This window comes from Pleuronectes platessa, chromosome 11 (genome assembly GCF_947347685.1).
Source record: "Pleuronectes platessa chromosome 11, fPlePla1.1, whole genome shotgun sequence".
Lineage (NCBI taxonomy): Eukaryota > Metazoa > Chordata > Actinopteri > Pleuronectiformes > Pleuronectidae > Pleuronectes > Pleuronectes platessa.
The window spans coordinates 12,250,261-12,267,849 of NC_070636.1; the positions used below are offsets into that span (position 1 = coordinate 12,250,261).

The 17,589-nt window shown below is 42.6% G+C and overlaps 1 protein-coding gene across 1 annotated transcript in view; it reads left to right on the forward strand.

Annotated features, from left to right (window-relative positions):
• Nucleotides 1-7,203: 7,203 nt before the first annotated feature.
• Nucleotides 7,204-17,589, forward strand: part of eml1 (EMAP like 1) — a 48,790-nt gene continuing 38,404 nt past the window's right edge. The window contains exon 1 of the mRNA XM_053435015.1: nucleotides 7,204-7,650. Coding sequence (XP_053290990.1) covers nucleotides 7,623-7,650 — 28 coding nt within the window. The 5' untranslated portion in view covers nucleotides 7,204-7,622. The remainder of the gene's footprint in view (nucleotides 7,651-17,589) is intronic.

The following is a 17,589-nucleotide window of genomic DNA, read 5'->3' on the forward strand; positions in this document are numbered from 1 at the left end:
TCTTCACACTGATAACACAGTTCACATCCCCTGACTTTCAGCCAGTGATAAGATGTAATTTATTGAAGCTTACAGCTGTGGCCCATCCTCCTCCACATCAGCCCGGAGACGAAAACGTCTGGCGTCTGCTTTTTTCTTGGCAATCTTTTCGACAGAGCTAATGGATGTTCTGGCTCCGTACGCAGCTCGCACATGTTGTTTTATGCTCAGAATGCTTTGAAACACATCACGTATGCCGAGCTGTGATCGATTCATTAGGTTATTCAGTTGAGCGCGGTGCATATTCACAGCATAACAATGCATCTTTCATCACATTCGAGTTTGGTCTGCGCGCCTGGGGTTGGTGAACCAGCACCGTGTTCTGCGGTTATTCCAGAGGAGGTCTTCAACAGCATAGTTTTTGTATTCTCACTCGAGTCTGAGAGTATTCCCTTTCTTTCCTGACTTTGTTTATTATGCTGGAAAGCTGGAAATACGTGTGGAGGTTTGGAGGTTGGGCAGCTCTGAGCCCTTTTTTGTTTTTGTATGAAAGTCATTTTTTGTTTGGGGATGTTTTCATATTTGCATGGTGGTGAAACCTTTAAGACGAGCATGTGGTATTAGTGCCCTTGTGCTCATGTGTGGTACAGTGTTCGTCTGTTTCTATCCGTGTAATTGACAAGTTGGTCTTTTGTGAGAGGTTCAGGGAAGGAGCGGGGGGAGGAGTGAGATTGTTTTTTTTACTCGGCTCCATACCCCAGCATTTCTGTTTTTTTAAGTTTCCAGTTTCACCCGACTTGTTTCCGTCGGGTTTTATTCATGACCTCCATCTGGAAATAATATATGTTCATGAAAACAAGCCATCAGCAATTTTAGGGAAGAGTTGTGTGTGAGTGTGCATGCACAGATGTGTGTGTGCATGTGCAGGGTGGGGGACATTAGGGCCTCTTCAGAGGGGCTCAGGCTCCACCAGTGTAGCACTGTTAGGAGAAAGATGTATGTATGACTAAGCTCAGAACCAAAGCCTCCATCATCCTCTCTTAAAATCCTGGTGCGATGCATTTGTGGTCTGGTTTAAGTCTTTGATTCATATGCAAAGTTAGTCATCAAATGCTAGAAACCGCAGCTGCTGGGAAAAATTACGCGTCAGACAGGTCTTTGGCAAGATGTTTGACCTTGGCTCAGACTAAAAATATGCATTAACTCACTGAAAGCTGGCATAGTTCAGCAGGAAAGAAGATCTGGCTTGTGTTTGAGCTGCTCGCATGAGCACATGCAGCCTGTGACGGGAGAGATAGAACCGATATTCACTGGACTCCCGGCTCACACAAACTCCTCTGTGCCTGTCCGCCGCTTTGGCCGCCGCACACAGGAGGGCAGCCGGTCACACCTGAGAGCCTCTGAAGAGCAGCCAGACATTTAGCCGGCCCGTCTCGAGCACAGAGACTTCTCAGTGTGCAGGTCGCTGTCTGTATATCTAACCGTCTAACTAACTATTTGTCTGGCTGCCAGGAGCCGATCCTATCTCTGTTAGAGCCATAATGGCTTTAGCAGGCCCCGAAGCAGAGAGCAAGTAGGTGTGTGTGAGGAGGAGAGGTTTTCATTTCTGTCTGTCCGCGGGGGGGGGGGGGGGGGGGGGGGGGAACGTTGGATCATGTTTTAAAAGCCCTGAAGTTAACCCCAGTCAAAAGGTTTATGCCTACCGCTAAAGCCGCAGAGTCATCTTGAAAGGTGTATAGCTCCGCATTGTATCCAGTGACATCTCCAGGGACCCACTGGGTAGTTATGTGGCAACACTGATCATTGCAGTGCTGCGCAATTCATTATGGTGAATGAGATACAAAATAAATAATCTGAGCTGGTTTCTTAAACAGCCTGGAAACAGTTTATTTATCGAACGCTCGGTGTTGTCTGTGTTCTGGCAGCTTCACTCAGACGTTTAGCTGACCTCTTTTTCATTATGAGATCCCCACATGTTTCTCTGCCCTGCATTCCCTCCTGCTACATCACAGCAGCAGACTGGGTCATTTTTTCTTTTGAAGCCCCCCCAACCGTCCACCCACCCCCTCTTCCTCACCAGTCCATCCATCTGGAACCTCCTCTCACCCCACCCGTTCACCTCTGCTCTGCTGCTGCCGCCACCGCCCTCCCCTCTCTGTTTGAGACTCCTGGCTCCTCCAGGCCACAAATAAAAAAAGAAATCCTCCATTGCTTTACTATTAATTTAGGCCTGAAGTCACTGCTGCTGTTAAATTGTTCCCCCTCCATTAAAAAGATATCCAACCCTCCATCAGTGTCCTGCGTCTGCCAGTCTTCTCCCAAGTCACAGCCCACAACTACTGGGAAGCATCTGGAGTTTCCCCCGCCTTTCAACTGGTTGAGACCTTAGGGCAGGGCTGGGGAGGATCACTGTGGTTTTTGTGTGTTTTTGTGTGTGTGTTTCTGTGTGTGTGTGTGGCTGATTACCACTGCTTTTCAAATCAAAGTGCTTGCCTTTTGTTGCATGCCCTGGAATCCCCTCCGTCACACCTCGGCCGTTTCTCAGCAGGGGGACTTCTGCCCCCAGTCAGAGGAAGACTTCCTCCTCCTCCTCTACAGTTAATCTTCTATCACAAACACATCCCTTCGCTCCCCCCTGAGTTAAAGGATTATCCAACCCAAATTAAATTAATTTTACTTTGATAAGATTTTCCAATTTCTTGAAACACAGTCATGTCCTTGTGTTTGCACTTCAAATGTAACCTTTAATTTTGCACAGCTGGAAAACACTTTTCTCGCTGTGATTCTATGAAAGAACTTTATCAGTTTATCAGATAAAGAAGCATGTGAGATGAGAAGGAAAACATTTAGTCTCTTCGTTCTGCTATTCGATGCACAACTTATCTAACTTTTTGGACACGAAGACACAGAATTTAACTTCAGAGTGTGAACTCGTCTTCGGGGGTTTTCTTAGAGCATTTTATGTCTTGTTACCACGCCTTGCTCTTTGATCGCCACATTACTGGACAATAGGAGTTTACCAACTAACTAACTGTAATTGTAATTGCAGCACTTGTCTTTGGCACAATGAAGCGCGGCCTCAGTTGCCTCGTGCAGGTTGTTAAACCTGAGAAGAGCTGTGAACTGCAGCTCTCTGCCACAAGTCCCCAATTAGGGTTCTGCCCACACAGCTATAAAACAGTTAAGGGAATCATTCAGAGGCTGTTAGATTTAACACTATTAAGAGTTCATTAGTACCTGCATATACAACCGCTGCTGCCATTGGAGGATCATTAACATAGAGCCATTAAAATGGGCTAGAGGCCTTTTCAGTCATATTAATTAGATTCCCTCCCGGCTATCATCTGTAGTGTAATTTGATATACACGTGACTTTTGTCTGCGATGTGACGAGAGTTCATGATGACTGTTGTTTAAAGAGGTGACGAGTGTTGGCTTAAAAATGCAATTTAAACTTTAAGCTGATAACAGATTAACAGTCTCACGTGGAGAGTGTGGAGAGACAGTTAATTATATTATTATTTAGCAGGGGAAGTATAATTAATCAATTTATTTGTTTTATATTTGCTCTTTTTTTCAAATATAATTAACTACATTATTAATTACATGTCAGATATATTTATATAGAAAAGCTATCACTCTAAAATTATATATCAAAAATAATTTAGATAGATTTTTGCAATATGAGGTTTTCAAAACAATTATGAACACTCACAGCACAGTTAAATTTGTTTCCACAGTGTGTTGTCTATTGAGGATGAAAAATTCCAAGATTAAAAAATAAATAAACAACTATTAACAACTCTAATATATAAATACATAAATGTAGAAATACACAAATAGCCCCTTTTCATCACCAAAATGTATATATATTTAGTTTATTTACGTATTTAATTATTTGTTCCTGCATTGATTGATTTATCTATGGATTCATCTAAATATTATTGAATTGTTTATTTACTTCTTTATAAATTTTTACCTTTGGCAGACCTCCACAGCTGTGTTTCAACATCAGACTCAGTATAATCTAATTTGACTAATCGATCAATGTTTTATCAACAACTTAGAGTGATCACATCCAATGAAGCAGAAACACATCTGATTAAGTTATGTTGTGTTTTTAAGTTAACAAAACAAAAGAAAGTGAAAGTAGCTCACAGAACTGATGTCTAATGTGAACTAAAGACAGGGACGGTGACGTGTGGAGAGACGTTGAGTGAAGACAGCGATGGACAAAGTGGGAGAGAGAGAGCGAGAGAAAGGAAAACATCTTAGTAGAAAGAGAGAGTGGTGGAGAAAGAGGTCGAGCAACGCTGAGTGACACACAGACAATGATTGAGATAAACTGAAGAGTAAAGGTGAAATACCAGAGAGCTCAGAATACGGTCTTTGAGTGACAACAGTGAATATAACAGACAATAACAGACACAACAACTTAGTAGATGCAACTTTAAAAGTTGAAGAAATAGATTTCACCATCTATTTAAAAGTGATGATCTACTGTGTAATTCTAAAGTAGCCTATATATATATATACTGTGACAAACTCTATATAGATCATTTCGGATTATGCATTAACATGTAATAAGCATGTCATTGTGAAATTGTAACCGCTTGAACAAAGTGCACTCGGGGACTTTACATAGAGAGTGCCACATGAAAAGCACACCACACTTGCTTTGAGCGAAATTACCAACGGTCGCTATCCATCTGGTTTCAAGACAAATCGCAGTGCAATTATTTCCACCTCTCTGATGTTTCTTCTGCTCTCTAATACACCGTGGAGCTATTTGTTTGATATTTCCAAAGACGATTGACATGTTTTTGACCATAAACAGCCGCTAAACGGTTTGAAAATGATCTAACACACAGAGACAGAACAAAATGCGTGAAACCACAAGGATACGTATTAGGTACCGTTTTATTGTGTCTCGTTACACATGTGGTTTCCTCATTGCTGTATTTACAGGACCCGTACATTCCTATCTTTGTGTGCATTAATCCACCTCTCACATCTGACCTTTATGCTAATTTTTCTGATTCATTAACACCATTCAATCATCAGAATGACTTCTCAACCAGATTGATCCAACGAGCCATCCAGTCCCCAAGAAGGGCCTAATGTAGTTGATCACAATTGTTTTGATCTAATTAGACTTTTACTGTTGAGTGTTCAATCCCCTTTGCTCTCTTATTACTTTCTTTACTGTAACAAGGCACCATTGAAAACAAGGGCTTGTCCTCTCAAGGGGTTTTCCTGCTGTTAAATAACGATGAAACTGGAATGGCACTGAGTTGAGCGCATACCTCAGCAGAGGCTCGACAGTCCTGTTAAATTCAATCAAGCTACACTAAATTTAACAGTCAAATATGCCTTTTTTTTTTTTTTTTTATCAAGATCCATGAACTATTACCTGGGAAATCTATGAAAATGCCACATCTAGCCAAACTTAAAATCACCTGAAAAATAATTCCTGAATCCACACCAAAAGAGGATTTCTTTGCACCGAATTTTGGGGAAATCCATTCAGTAATATAAGCGTAATCTTGCTTACAAATAGACAAGCATACAAACAAACCAACCAACGGACGGACAAGGAGAAATTATAACTTACTTGGTGAACATAATCATTGTGTTTTGTCTGTTATACTCCATTAAGATCACTGTGTTGGAAATGCAATTCTGGCTTGTAAATGCCCAGTACTTCAGCAAATGGTAGCATAACGCTATTCTTGTTGCTGATAGTTAATAACTAACTGTGGCAATAGGCCGACAGCAATTAAGCAAAATCTCCAACTCCAGAGGTTTTACAATACCCAGGTTACCGCATTTAAATATATTGACAGAAACTCCTGCTCCAGCCTGACGTCTCCTCTTACCTCAGTTTCTAATGCTCATGCAAACTCTGCGAGGTTTATAGCCGTTGCGAGATAAGCCCTGAAAACTCATATTAAACATTTTACAGTCTAATTACGCAGAATTGGCACAGCATTCTGGACACAGGAGTATAATTCCTCAGCCAAAGTAATTGCATGTGCTGCGCTCGTGTGTAAAAATAAGTCACAGTAGTGGAGGGTCCACTTTTCTGTTTGCCAGGACGAGAGGGGTCGAGAGGTCTTTATGGGGTGAAGGTTTGGGTTACGTTTGCAGAAGGGGCCTTGGAGCTCTTCTGCAAACAAGAGTCGGAGATCAAACATCAAACGGGTGGTGCTGGGTGTAGAGGCTCGGGCTGCTGGGTCAGGGTTTGGTAACCAGTGGGTGGGGGATGGGGGGTTGTCCCTGACAGGTATGGAGGACAGATAACGGAGCGAGGAAGCCCCCTCTACTACATCTCATTCCCCCTGTGTTCTGGCTCAAGCCTCCAGATAACCCTGATCCCACGCTACAACACTAAATCCTAACCTCTGTGACACTGGTCCTGGTCCGGACACAGTCTCCCATCTGACCCCACTTAGTCACATGCTGGACCCTTCCCTCGTGATAATCCTCTCAGTCAAGTGACAAAGGATCAGCTGAGTAAGCTGAAAGGTAATTCAAGAATGAGTGTGTGGAGAGGTCAGCGCTGAGCTTAATCAGAGCTGCTCTGAGGGAACATTTGTGCACTCAAGTGGACCAGTAACCTGCACAGCGCCTGGCGAGCACTTCTCATTGTCCTGGAAGGATTTATAAGACGAGACGAAGCCGGCGGTGATCTTTGATTTCCCCCCCGATTTTCCCTTTCACAGATTCCTCTTTGTGCTGCCTCTTAACGTAACGTCTCTCTGCTGTGAGAGGACTTTATTTGTTTTTCAGCTTCCATGACTCTGCCTGAGCTCAGTAGAAGTTGCTCGGCAGGCCTCCCCATTTATTTATATGGAAAATAAAACACTGGTATTAAGTTTAGCTGTCAGAGGTACAGTCTTCAGCACAGTGTTACTTGACCCTGGAAACGTCTTTGGTATCCAGGACACATGGGGAACTGGAAACAACAAAGAATGTCTCCCAACATGAGGGAGCTGAGATACAGTGAGACACTAGCGCCCCTCGCAGGACACAAAGGCTACTACAACAGATTGGAAAGATATATTGAATTTCTCAGTTACAGTGCCAGGTTTTGGCCAACCTGTCTCTCAGGGGATAAGAAGTTTACAGGAACTCACTGTGTTTTCTGTTGCAGGCTCAAGGGATAAGGCGAAAAATATGCTGGAGAACAAGTATGATTCTGAGCATTTCATGGTGAGTTTATAAGAGGAAGGGAAGACCTCTGTTTCTTTTTGTAGAAGAAAAACAGATTACCCTCTTTTATTTGATTTTAATGTTGGGAAATGTATAAAGCGTTTTTGAGAAAGCCAGTGAAATTATATCCAAAGAGGACTGCGCAGGGAAACCATATCCCAGGGGAGGACTGGACTGATGGTTACAAATTTAGCATCCAATGGTGCAGTGTGTGATACTTGATTGGCATATCCACTGGCCACTGGTCAGATTGTAAAGAGGGGGAGAGAGAAGAGGAAGGAGAAGGAGATAGAAAGTAAAATAAGAGAGCTAAACAGAAAGAGAGAAGCAAGAACTATTTTCACCAGGGAAACATAAACAGTGCGACCCAGACATTGAAGCAGACAAGAGACGAAGACGCTGTCCTGATCCTCACGTCTCTCTGGGGCCATGTCCGACTGTGAGGGGCTACCAATGGGTAAGACTAAACAGAGAGGCAGCAAGGCTCCTGCACTTGTGCATGTTCAAAAGAGATATATGAGGTGCATATGTTTGCATGGGTCTCTCTAAATTGTTTGGATTTCTAGATCTGCACACAGAATGTATGTGTGTGTGCGCGTATGTGTCTTTTCTGTCAGGGCGGGGGTCTTTCTGGGTCCATCCTGTTATAGACTAAAGCCCTCCACTGGGACGCCTCACCCAGCAAGTATTCAGCTGCAAAGAGGAGCCGGTTCAGTTTGGGCCCTTATATGGAAACTTGGAGCGATTCCCCAGAGGTTTCATCCAAATAATGCATAACGACTTTGTGGATGTTTTAAACAAGAGATATGTAGAGAATGAAAGAGAGGGACGGCAAGGACATAGACAATTTAAGCAAGTTGTAGTTTACATCTTCTCCCCCTGTTCCTGTGAGAAGGATGCTAACAGTACGTGTGACAGTAAAGCATTAAGTAGAGGGTCATTTCCCTAATGTGCAGTCAAGCTGACAGAGGAGCTGAAGCATTAACAACAACCGGCTGACAGATCAACAGAAACAATCAGTTATAAATAGAAACCTTCCCCTTGTCTTGTTGTTTCCCTCATGTTTAATTCTCTTTCATCCCTTTCCTTCATCCCTTCTTTTTTCCTGTTTCCTCTCAGTCTCAATCCGTGCATGGTTCCATCCTCTGTATAATTAAATATGACTCAAAAGAATGAGAATGTTGGCAACGACTGCCAAGATGCATTTGATAGGTGGCGGACCATCGGCTGACCAAACCTCCGTTATCATGACATGTCAGTTTCTAATGCGTTTGCAAGGAGATAACGTCAAATTGTATAAAAGCTGAATCATTTAGTCTGTGTGTTATGTCCTCGTTTCCATCATCAGATGATTCAACAAACTCGTTAGACAACTTATCACCAATATCACATTGAAAATACCCCACTGCAGAGTGGAAGTATTTTTCTCTCACACAGTCTGATATCATGTCTCATTTGGTGCTTTTGGAGGATTGCCACTGTGATTATAGAATCCATGGAAAAGGTGGGCTATGACAAGATAGAGCTGGCTCCTGATAATCAGGGTTACAATTTAGTTAACACTCTTCCAGGCACTGACTTTTGAGTGAGACAAAATAAACGGTTGCAGTTCAACAAATGCCCTGCAGGGGACAGCATTCGTATATTTTATAAACTGGGATACAGATCACTAGGTGAAGGAAAAGCACAGCGTCATGAAGTGTAGAATGATGGGGCTGTATACAGATGGAGATATATTGTGGGGAAATGAAAAGGAGACAGGGAGGGAAGGGAGGATGAAGAGGAGAGGTGTGAGGCGTTAGGGTTAGGGTTAGGGTTAGGGTTTTCAAGGAGATCAGTTGGGTGAGAAATAAAAGCAGCACTTGCTGATCTGAATCCTATGACTGAGACTTACAGAGGCATCAATGGAACCCGATAAGTCTCAAGGTGAAAACCCATCAGCATCCAGTCGCCACTGCCTGCAACACACATTCTGTGTGTGTGTGTGTGTGTGTGTGTGTGTGTGTGTGTGTGTGTGTGTGTGTGTGTGTGTGTGTGAGGGTGTGTGTGTGTGTGTGTGTGTGTGTGTGTGAGGGTTATTATGTACAGAAATGCAGATGAGAGTCGAAGACAGCGTCATGGCCGGCTGATGTCAGCTCTCCATCTGTGCACTGAATATGAGGACAAGTGGCTTTGCTGATGATGAACCCTCTGTTCTCATTATCAAACAGACTGGAAATGGATCATTGGTCACACATGCTTTACAACAGTCACCTGCAGTTGTGTGTGTGTGTGTGTGTGTGTGTGTGTGTGTGTGTGTGTGTGTGTGTGTTTGGACATAAAGTGAGCCTGGCTGCCACAATACACTGTTTGCAGCAGAGCAAACTGCAGCAGTAGAAGGCAGATTTCCTCAGCTGAGTTTATTTTAGAACATCGATTAAAGGACTGAGCCGTTTGACTTTGAAAGGAGCAGTAGAGAGGAGAGAGGAGAGAGTGGAGAGTGGAGGGAAGAAAAGTCGATTGATGCAGGAGAAATTATGAATTAAGAATGAATAAATTCTACATGAAAAACGAGTGAAAGAGAAATGGAAATTTGGGTAAGGACGTTTCACTAACCCTAACCCTAACCCTTATCATCTTATACTATCCTATCTTATTTAATCTTATCTCATCTTAAAATGTCCAGAACATTCAGGTGGCAGGACATACTGTAACATATAAATCAAACTGTGCGCAAATCGTATCGTATTTTGTTGTTTTACGTTGATAGCAATACGACATGCATCTGGAGGTTTTTGCCAAATCAAATGAAAAGTCCAAAGCAAAACACAGTCTTGCAAGTGTTAGTAACGACATCGACACGCCCACTTGCTCACCTTGAATTTCTTGCTATATTCTGACATTTCAATCTGTCATTTTCCAGATATCTTACGAGGGAGCTAGCAACTGACTTGGACATTTGTACTCAGCCCCTCTGGAACATTTGCAGGGCAATGTGCAGACTTCAGTGCATGTCATGTGTGTGTGTTTGTGTGTGTGTGTGTGTGTGTGTGTGTGTGTGTGTGTGTGTGTGTGTGTGTGTGTGTGTGTGTGTGTGTGTGTGGGTCTGTACGATAGAGAAAGAGCAGAGTTCTTGGTTGCTCAGGTTCAGGAAATGGGGGGCAGGGTGAACATGGATGTTTCAGCAGCCAAGTCAGATGTGATTAATGTTGTCGCCGCTTGAGAGAACAAACAGCTCACTCCGGGATGCACAGTGGGCTTGCATGTGGATCGCCGTCCTTTGGATAAATGCATCATTTCTGCAGTCATAGGAGGTTGATGAATTACACTGTCTCCCACTGACCTGCGAGGTGGTTTTCGCTGCTTTTTAATGACCAACAGAAGTCAGACTAGCAGATTTCCATAGACTCACACCAATGACTGTTCTACCTCTGTGTCCAAGTTAAGCTTCATTAACATATAGATTAGACGCAGAGATGTCAGTGTGGTTTATAACCCGTCTTCTGCACTTCTACGGCATCATTAGCTAATGGCAATGAGGTAGGGCAGGGAGGATGGAGGTGGGAAGAGGCACCAATATTGGACACAGGAGGAATGATTTCATAATATTTATGATTTTATAAATGTTGTAGTCTTTGTGCAAAATAAAACTCTCGATGAGACCATCTGCTTTTTTTCCACTTGTCTGACTGCTTCTTTGATGGTGTCAGAGCTCTCAAAGTGTTGGCCTGTGTGCTCACTGAAAATCTAATCCTGTTCTCCACACATGGGCAATGTCTGTTTCGGGTGTCTGCCCACACCTTTTTTGGGGGGGAATATTTTTCCTTTTTTCATGATAAAGGACGGATTGTAGGAGTTTTTCCTGATCCAAACAGAGTGTTGTATACTGTACAAATGTAAAAGCCCACTGGGGGTGAATGTGTGATTTGTTATTTTAGGCTACATAAATAACACTTATTCAACTTGACTCTAGACTGAGACTCAATAAGGGATCTGCTGTTCAATCTCAACAAAGACTGAGGCGTTTTTATGGTTAATAAAGTGTGACCTTCATCCCTGAGGTGCATTTTATGTCTGAAAAGCTGCTTGAAATAAGAGAGTTGTTTCAGGAAGATTATCTTTAACACTGGGTTATACATTCTGTACAAACTGGGGGCTGATCTGAATTGTACGTTATGATTTAAGTCTTCATCATTTTAGAGGTTCTCATTTGGTAGATGAATTAATTTAAAAGACTCGGCTGTGTGTTACGAATTACTGGCTTATCACAAAAGCTTTGATTAAGCCTGTGTTAATTGACCTTGGAGTTGTCCATGACTCTGAACCAGGGATGAAATGTAGTTGCTCAATTACAAAGTTCACATCTTGGCCTACTTGTACTTTACTTGAAAACTTTCATTCTATATCAAACCTCTACCGAACAACATTTAAGACAATTATACGTAGGTCATCTATTTGACAAAATATGATAAATCATATAGATTTAATTGCTCAGCAACATATAAAAAACTAAAATTAGCTCCAATTTCATCAGCCTCCCAATATACATTCTATAATCAGTAATATAATATTAAAAAAAAGAGAGGTGCTTGCCATAGACTAGGGTGGCCATTTAAACGAATTTGACATGACATTTGGCATTTCGTTTTTTAACATTACCCCACCCCCATACCCAAAGACACACAAACTTGAACACATAGCTCCACTTGTCTGTGGTGTCTTCTATGCGGCCTCACATGGGTGGAAAGCTAACAAGTTAGCCTACGGCTTTGTTGTTATTGAAGAGTAAGACAGTTGCTTGGTACAAAGTGGACACACAGCCTTTCTTTTTTTTTTTATTTTGCCGTCTACCGTGTAGAACACAAAAAACTCCCAAACTCTGTTTCTCAGATGCTTTGGTATCATGCTAGCATCCTCAGTTTTACCGTAGCAAAACATTGTAACATTACTGGCTTACTTTACTGATCAGGTCAAGAGGGCGAACTATATGTCAAGTTGATAGTGAGCGCCCTCTGCTGGATCATGAGTCAAACTAGACTTGAGGACTCCCATCATCCTACACAGGGACGAGGAGCTGGAGTAGGAGATGTAACACTGCTCTCCAGCCTCAGGATTATGAGCTATTTACAGACCAAATGCAGATTCTCCACTTCTACGTTCACGTGCCTTCACTGTCTCTCCCATCACGTCTGCCTTGGACAAGAAATCCACAGAGACTTAACAGGAGATGGGATTTGTCGTGTTTCGAGCCTGAGCCACCAAACACTTTCACTATCACTCACCTTGGATCCGATAAGCCTCACCTTGTTTACGTCACTGCTGCACCACATTAGGGTGGTCTGTATTAACTGTTTTATTTCAATTTGCTGATGAAGCAAAATCTGGCCCCACTCTACCCATACAGTTATTGACAAGGCAATCTGATTTAGTGACAGAATATAACTGTTAAAACCCTCGAAAACCCATGTTGTCATTTAATAATGCAATTAATCTTACAGTGACACCTATAAAATAATACCCATTACTCCCTCGTTCTCTAAATGTGGGTAAATGGGAGAGTTTCTAAATATTACACGACAGACTGGCTGTGGATTTCTACACGCACAGTGCGACAAATTAAAACTGACTGCCTGATCACATTCGAACAATGTGGACCTGATTACCACAGTTGCTTCCGGCCAATTTGCTCTATGGTAATCACAGTGGAACCTATGTAAACCTACTCATGGCCATGGTCCCTCCTGCCTTATACGAACAAATATTTCCATAGTAATGCAGAAAGGATGGCATGTTAGATGGTAGACGGTTTACTAGAATAAATCACACAGCAGGTAGTGTTGAATGCAGTCTTTAGGATGTTGCTATGAGAGTCCTCTTATCCTGCCTGATGAAGCCTGTGTGCTTTTCTGCAGTGCTGTGAGTAATGTGTTATCACTCTGCTCAGGGAAACTAGGTCACATTTCCACCACATAATTCATGGAGGAGGAAAAGGACTCTTTATGGATTCAAGTTGATCTTTCTGGGTAAACTATTTGTCTTCACACACACACACACACACACACACACACACACACACACACACACACACACACACACGCACACACACACACACACATATATATACACACACGCGCACACAACACAGTGACACACACAGAGCAGACAGTGACGTCAGGTTTCTCCCAATAAGTGTTTGTGTAAACCTTGATAAATGGTTCATGAGCTGAAATCATCATCAGTCTCTTCAATATGAGGGAACTAGGGTCATAAACTGTGTTTTATTCTTGGCTCAGTGTCAACATTAATAAGCATGTTTTAGAAATGACAGGTTATCTCCGCAGCAGGTTCAGAGATATGATAACTGCTGATACTGATACTATTGAGTTATTTTCAATCGTCACTAAGATCCAGTCTGTCTCTCCCTCTCTCACCATCTCTGCTCTCCTGTCCAGACTGTTGAGGATAAAGAGCCAACCTGTCAGTCATTGACAGTTTTACTTCCTCTGTTACTCTGGGCTCTCCACACAGTGCAGGTCCATCACATCTCACAACATGAGATATTATTGCTTGATCAATCATGAGTCACTCTGCGCAGCCAATCATGTTTCTCCCCATTTTTTGATAACATCAAATAACTAATTATAACCATCTGATAAAAAGAACATGAACATGCATCAGTGTGATGAGAACAACCTAAAATGAGAGGAACCATCTTTGAGAAGGTTTTATTTCACCTGCACTTTGACAGTTGTCATGGCCATGGTCCATTATGTCTCTGGTCTGTACTAAGACACAGCTCTGAGTCAAAAGCTATCATTAGCATGCTAACCTGATAAAAGGACACTGACTAGTGATTATCAGGTATGGTGTTAACTATTTCCATCCTAGCATGTTAACATTTTCTAATCAGCATTAAACACCAATACATTTAGCAGGTTTAGCAGGTATTTCAAAATGCAAAAATATTGAACCAAATTCCATACTTGCAGTAGGTGTCGAACTAAATCTGTCAACAGCCATCACAGAATTAACACTTTTTATTCAAATTAAAAAATTTACATCAAATTCAAATTAATTTTACATGACTTAATATGAACAAAAGGGATCTTTCCCTCCCAAATGCAAACAAGTGTCTTAGCCGGTGTGACTGAGGCAAATACAGTGGATCATTGGGATTCATCCTCTGGAGACCATGAACGCCTGTACAACATATTAGTTGCAATCCCCTTAATAGTTGTTGATACATTTCAACGATGAAAGCTGTTTTGCCCGCATGGCAAAACACTGATTAAACTGAGTGTAACATTAATATCAACCCTTTCATTTTCAGTTTCTTGCACTGTAAGGAAATTAGTTTGCGTAATGTTTAGAGTGGTCAAATCTTGAGCTGCCCGTGAATTTTATCACCAGGGAAATAAATGAATAACACTTATTTCAGGGTGAGGATTTTCTGCTCTCTCGTTCCTGTTGGCTCACACACTTTGCTTTGGCACAGACTCATGCTGAGTGACCTTTGCTACCTGCTGATGCGTTTACATTTTAGATTCAACACATTCACTTCTCATTTTTCAAGTTGCTGCAGCGCAAAGTAAATTGTGCCTTTTCTTTTTTTCCTGTATCATGATGAGGACAGCTAAGAGGCCCTTGTAAATCATATTTTAAAAAGCTGATGTAGTGGTGCTACTATATTGTAATGTTTAACCAGTTCCGCAGCACCATAAAACATTGTGATAAGGGTGTGTATACAGCCTGACCAGAGTGACTGAGTATTGCATATTACATGTCTCTGGGCTTTGTCTGGAATCAGACTTTATATGAATTATTAAACTCCAGGTTGGGTTAATTCGGTGTAAAGCACAAAGAAGCCCAATAACCAGGGCAGGCACAGATGGCTGGATCATACAGAGGATTGACCCTGTTTCCTTCTTAGCTCTGGATTAGATTTTGTATAATCCTGGCCACTGACAGACTGACTGATCATCTGTGGATGCAACCAATGTCAGCAGTTTCTGTCAGAAACAGGGGGGGAAAGGAAGTGAACAACCCACTCAGTTTGAATTCAACCTCCAAAGAACAAAAGCTGTTAAAAATAAACAGAATCAGCAGGGCAGGTGAGAAAAGTAAGAGGATTGATAAAGTGATCTTGAGTAAGCCACTGAAGCCCTGCCAGCTGTTACATGTTGAGACTGTAGCATACCATTTGCTATGACCCTGCAGTTTATACAAAATGATCTGGCCATCAGAGCACATTATTTGCTTGAATTTCTTTTTACATTTCTTTCACTATTTACTTTTTGTTCCCCCCATAAATGCCTCTTTTGTAAACGCCCGAGTGTGTGTCCGTGCACCCTCTGGATTCCCTGCGGGGTGCTGGAAGGGGGGAACAATGGGGAGGTGTGGATCGAGGAGGGGTGGAGCAGCAGCAGCGCAGCAGCAGTCCCACCACCTGCCACCCTCTGGGTAGTAGGTGGGGTTTTGAGACCCATGGGGGTGGATTGTGATGGGAACATACCCCAGTTTTGGCTGCCCTCTTCTCACGGGAGCAAAAAAGCAAAGAGAGCCAGACACACACAAAAAACAGACCTGTCCCTAATCTAGATGCCAAATCTGAGATTTACAGTAATCTGAATCTTTTAGACCAAACACCCCTGTGATTGCAGGCGTCAGAACAAAACACAAAGGATGTATACTTTGTGTGTTGATCATACTCTGGGACTGAAGCTGCATGGATTTCCTCTCTGTACATGAATGAAATCACTGGATGTTGTGGTTGTTCAGGAGGTTTATAGCTTCAGAGGTCTGATTGCATGTAAATCTAGATACCTTGTGACACTTTAACACATTCTAAGAATATTAACTGTCGAGGTGAACAAAGGGCGATGTGTACAAACGGCGAAAAAAGGTCAACCCACAATCTTACTTTCTGAGTTTTGCAATTGTAATATCCTAATGATTTCACCGAACAAGCAATGCAGTGTGTGCGAACGCAACACGGACATTAAGCTGCGTCACAATAAGCACCTTGTTTTCGCACATAATCCTGTCTGCTCCCAGACTCTGCAGATCTGTTGGAAGCTCAATGTAATTGTGTAATAGGTTAAGCAGAGAGCAGTGTGTTCCTGATGGAGAGAGAGAGGGCTGCAGCTGTGAGGTCAGCAGCACCGAGGCCTTGAACCATAAACTGATCAAGGCTTCACCCTTCTTCTGAGAAAAAACGATCGCTTTCATCCTCCTGTTAAAGGTCAAATCTAAGAGACGAGTGTACCTATTCTGACTGATATTTGAATGGAAGGAGCTTCACATGGACATATCATATTACCACTAGTGGGCCAACAGTGGGAGAAACAAATGCTTCAGTTTCGTTTTCTCTCCCTCTGCTGTCTTTAGAGCATCCCTGCCTTTGTGTCATTTTCTCAGCTCCGTCTTGTGATCTAGGAAGGAAGGGGGAGTGTTTCCGACATGAATATAGGCCACAGACTCTGCCTTATTATTTTGCCCTGCGAGCTGGAATTATAAATAATGTAAAGCCCCCCCCACACACACACACATACACACATATGTTCAAAACCCCAGCCAGAATTTAGAAGCTCCCATTTCCCGCTTATATTCTGTGGGATATCCCCCATTTTCCCCTCAATAAACTCCCACCCTGCTCAGTTTTTAATTTGGTACACCCCCATACACCCTCCTCAAGCACTCTCTCCTTCTTTCTTTCTCTCCTCCATCCCCTCCCCCTCTATCCCATTTTTATTTCTCTCTTTTCATCATTCCCCTTGCCCCTTCACTCTCTCCCCCTCTCATCCTTGTTTTAAGGATCCCTCTGTCTCTGTGCAGTCTGCAGCGGGCCAGATAAGACAGACAGAGGACAGAATGGTAATCATGTTTCGACACAGTAGAGATCCTCTGGCAGTGTTCACTTCCAATATGTTTGGTGGCGGCTGCAGGGAAAGATGGGACATTAGTCAGCTGCGGGGTGTCCCCGTGTGACTCCATACCACTACAACTGGGAGTGTTTTGGTTTGTTTTGATACCACCTGAGAACCTTTTCCAGGATGAACCCCGACCTTCTCAGGATCAGAGGATTTTCTGAGCTCCTGGTTAAGGTTAGGGGTTAGATGTGAATTGTGTTAGGTTAAGGTTAGATATGAATTGCTCATGGTCAGGGATAAGGTTTTTTTAGGCGGTTCAAAATGAATGGAAGTCATTGCAGTCTCACAATATAAGCAGCGCAAACTATCCATGTTGTGTTCTGCACTGGCTGCTGAGAATAAAACGTTGGGCTCACGTAATATGATTAATGTAATATGACAATCAGCTGAGTGTTCAGTTTCTGCCCAACCAGACTAAAACGCAGTCCCATAGTTGTCAAACTAAAACCGGGCCACATACATTTCCAAACTTCTCTGATTTAGTGTCT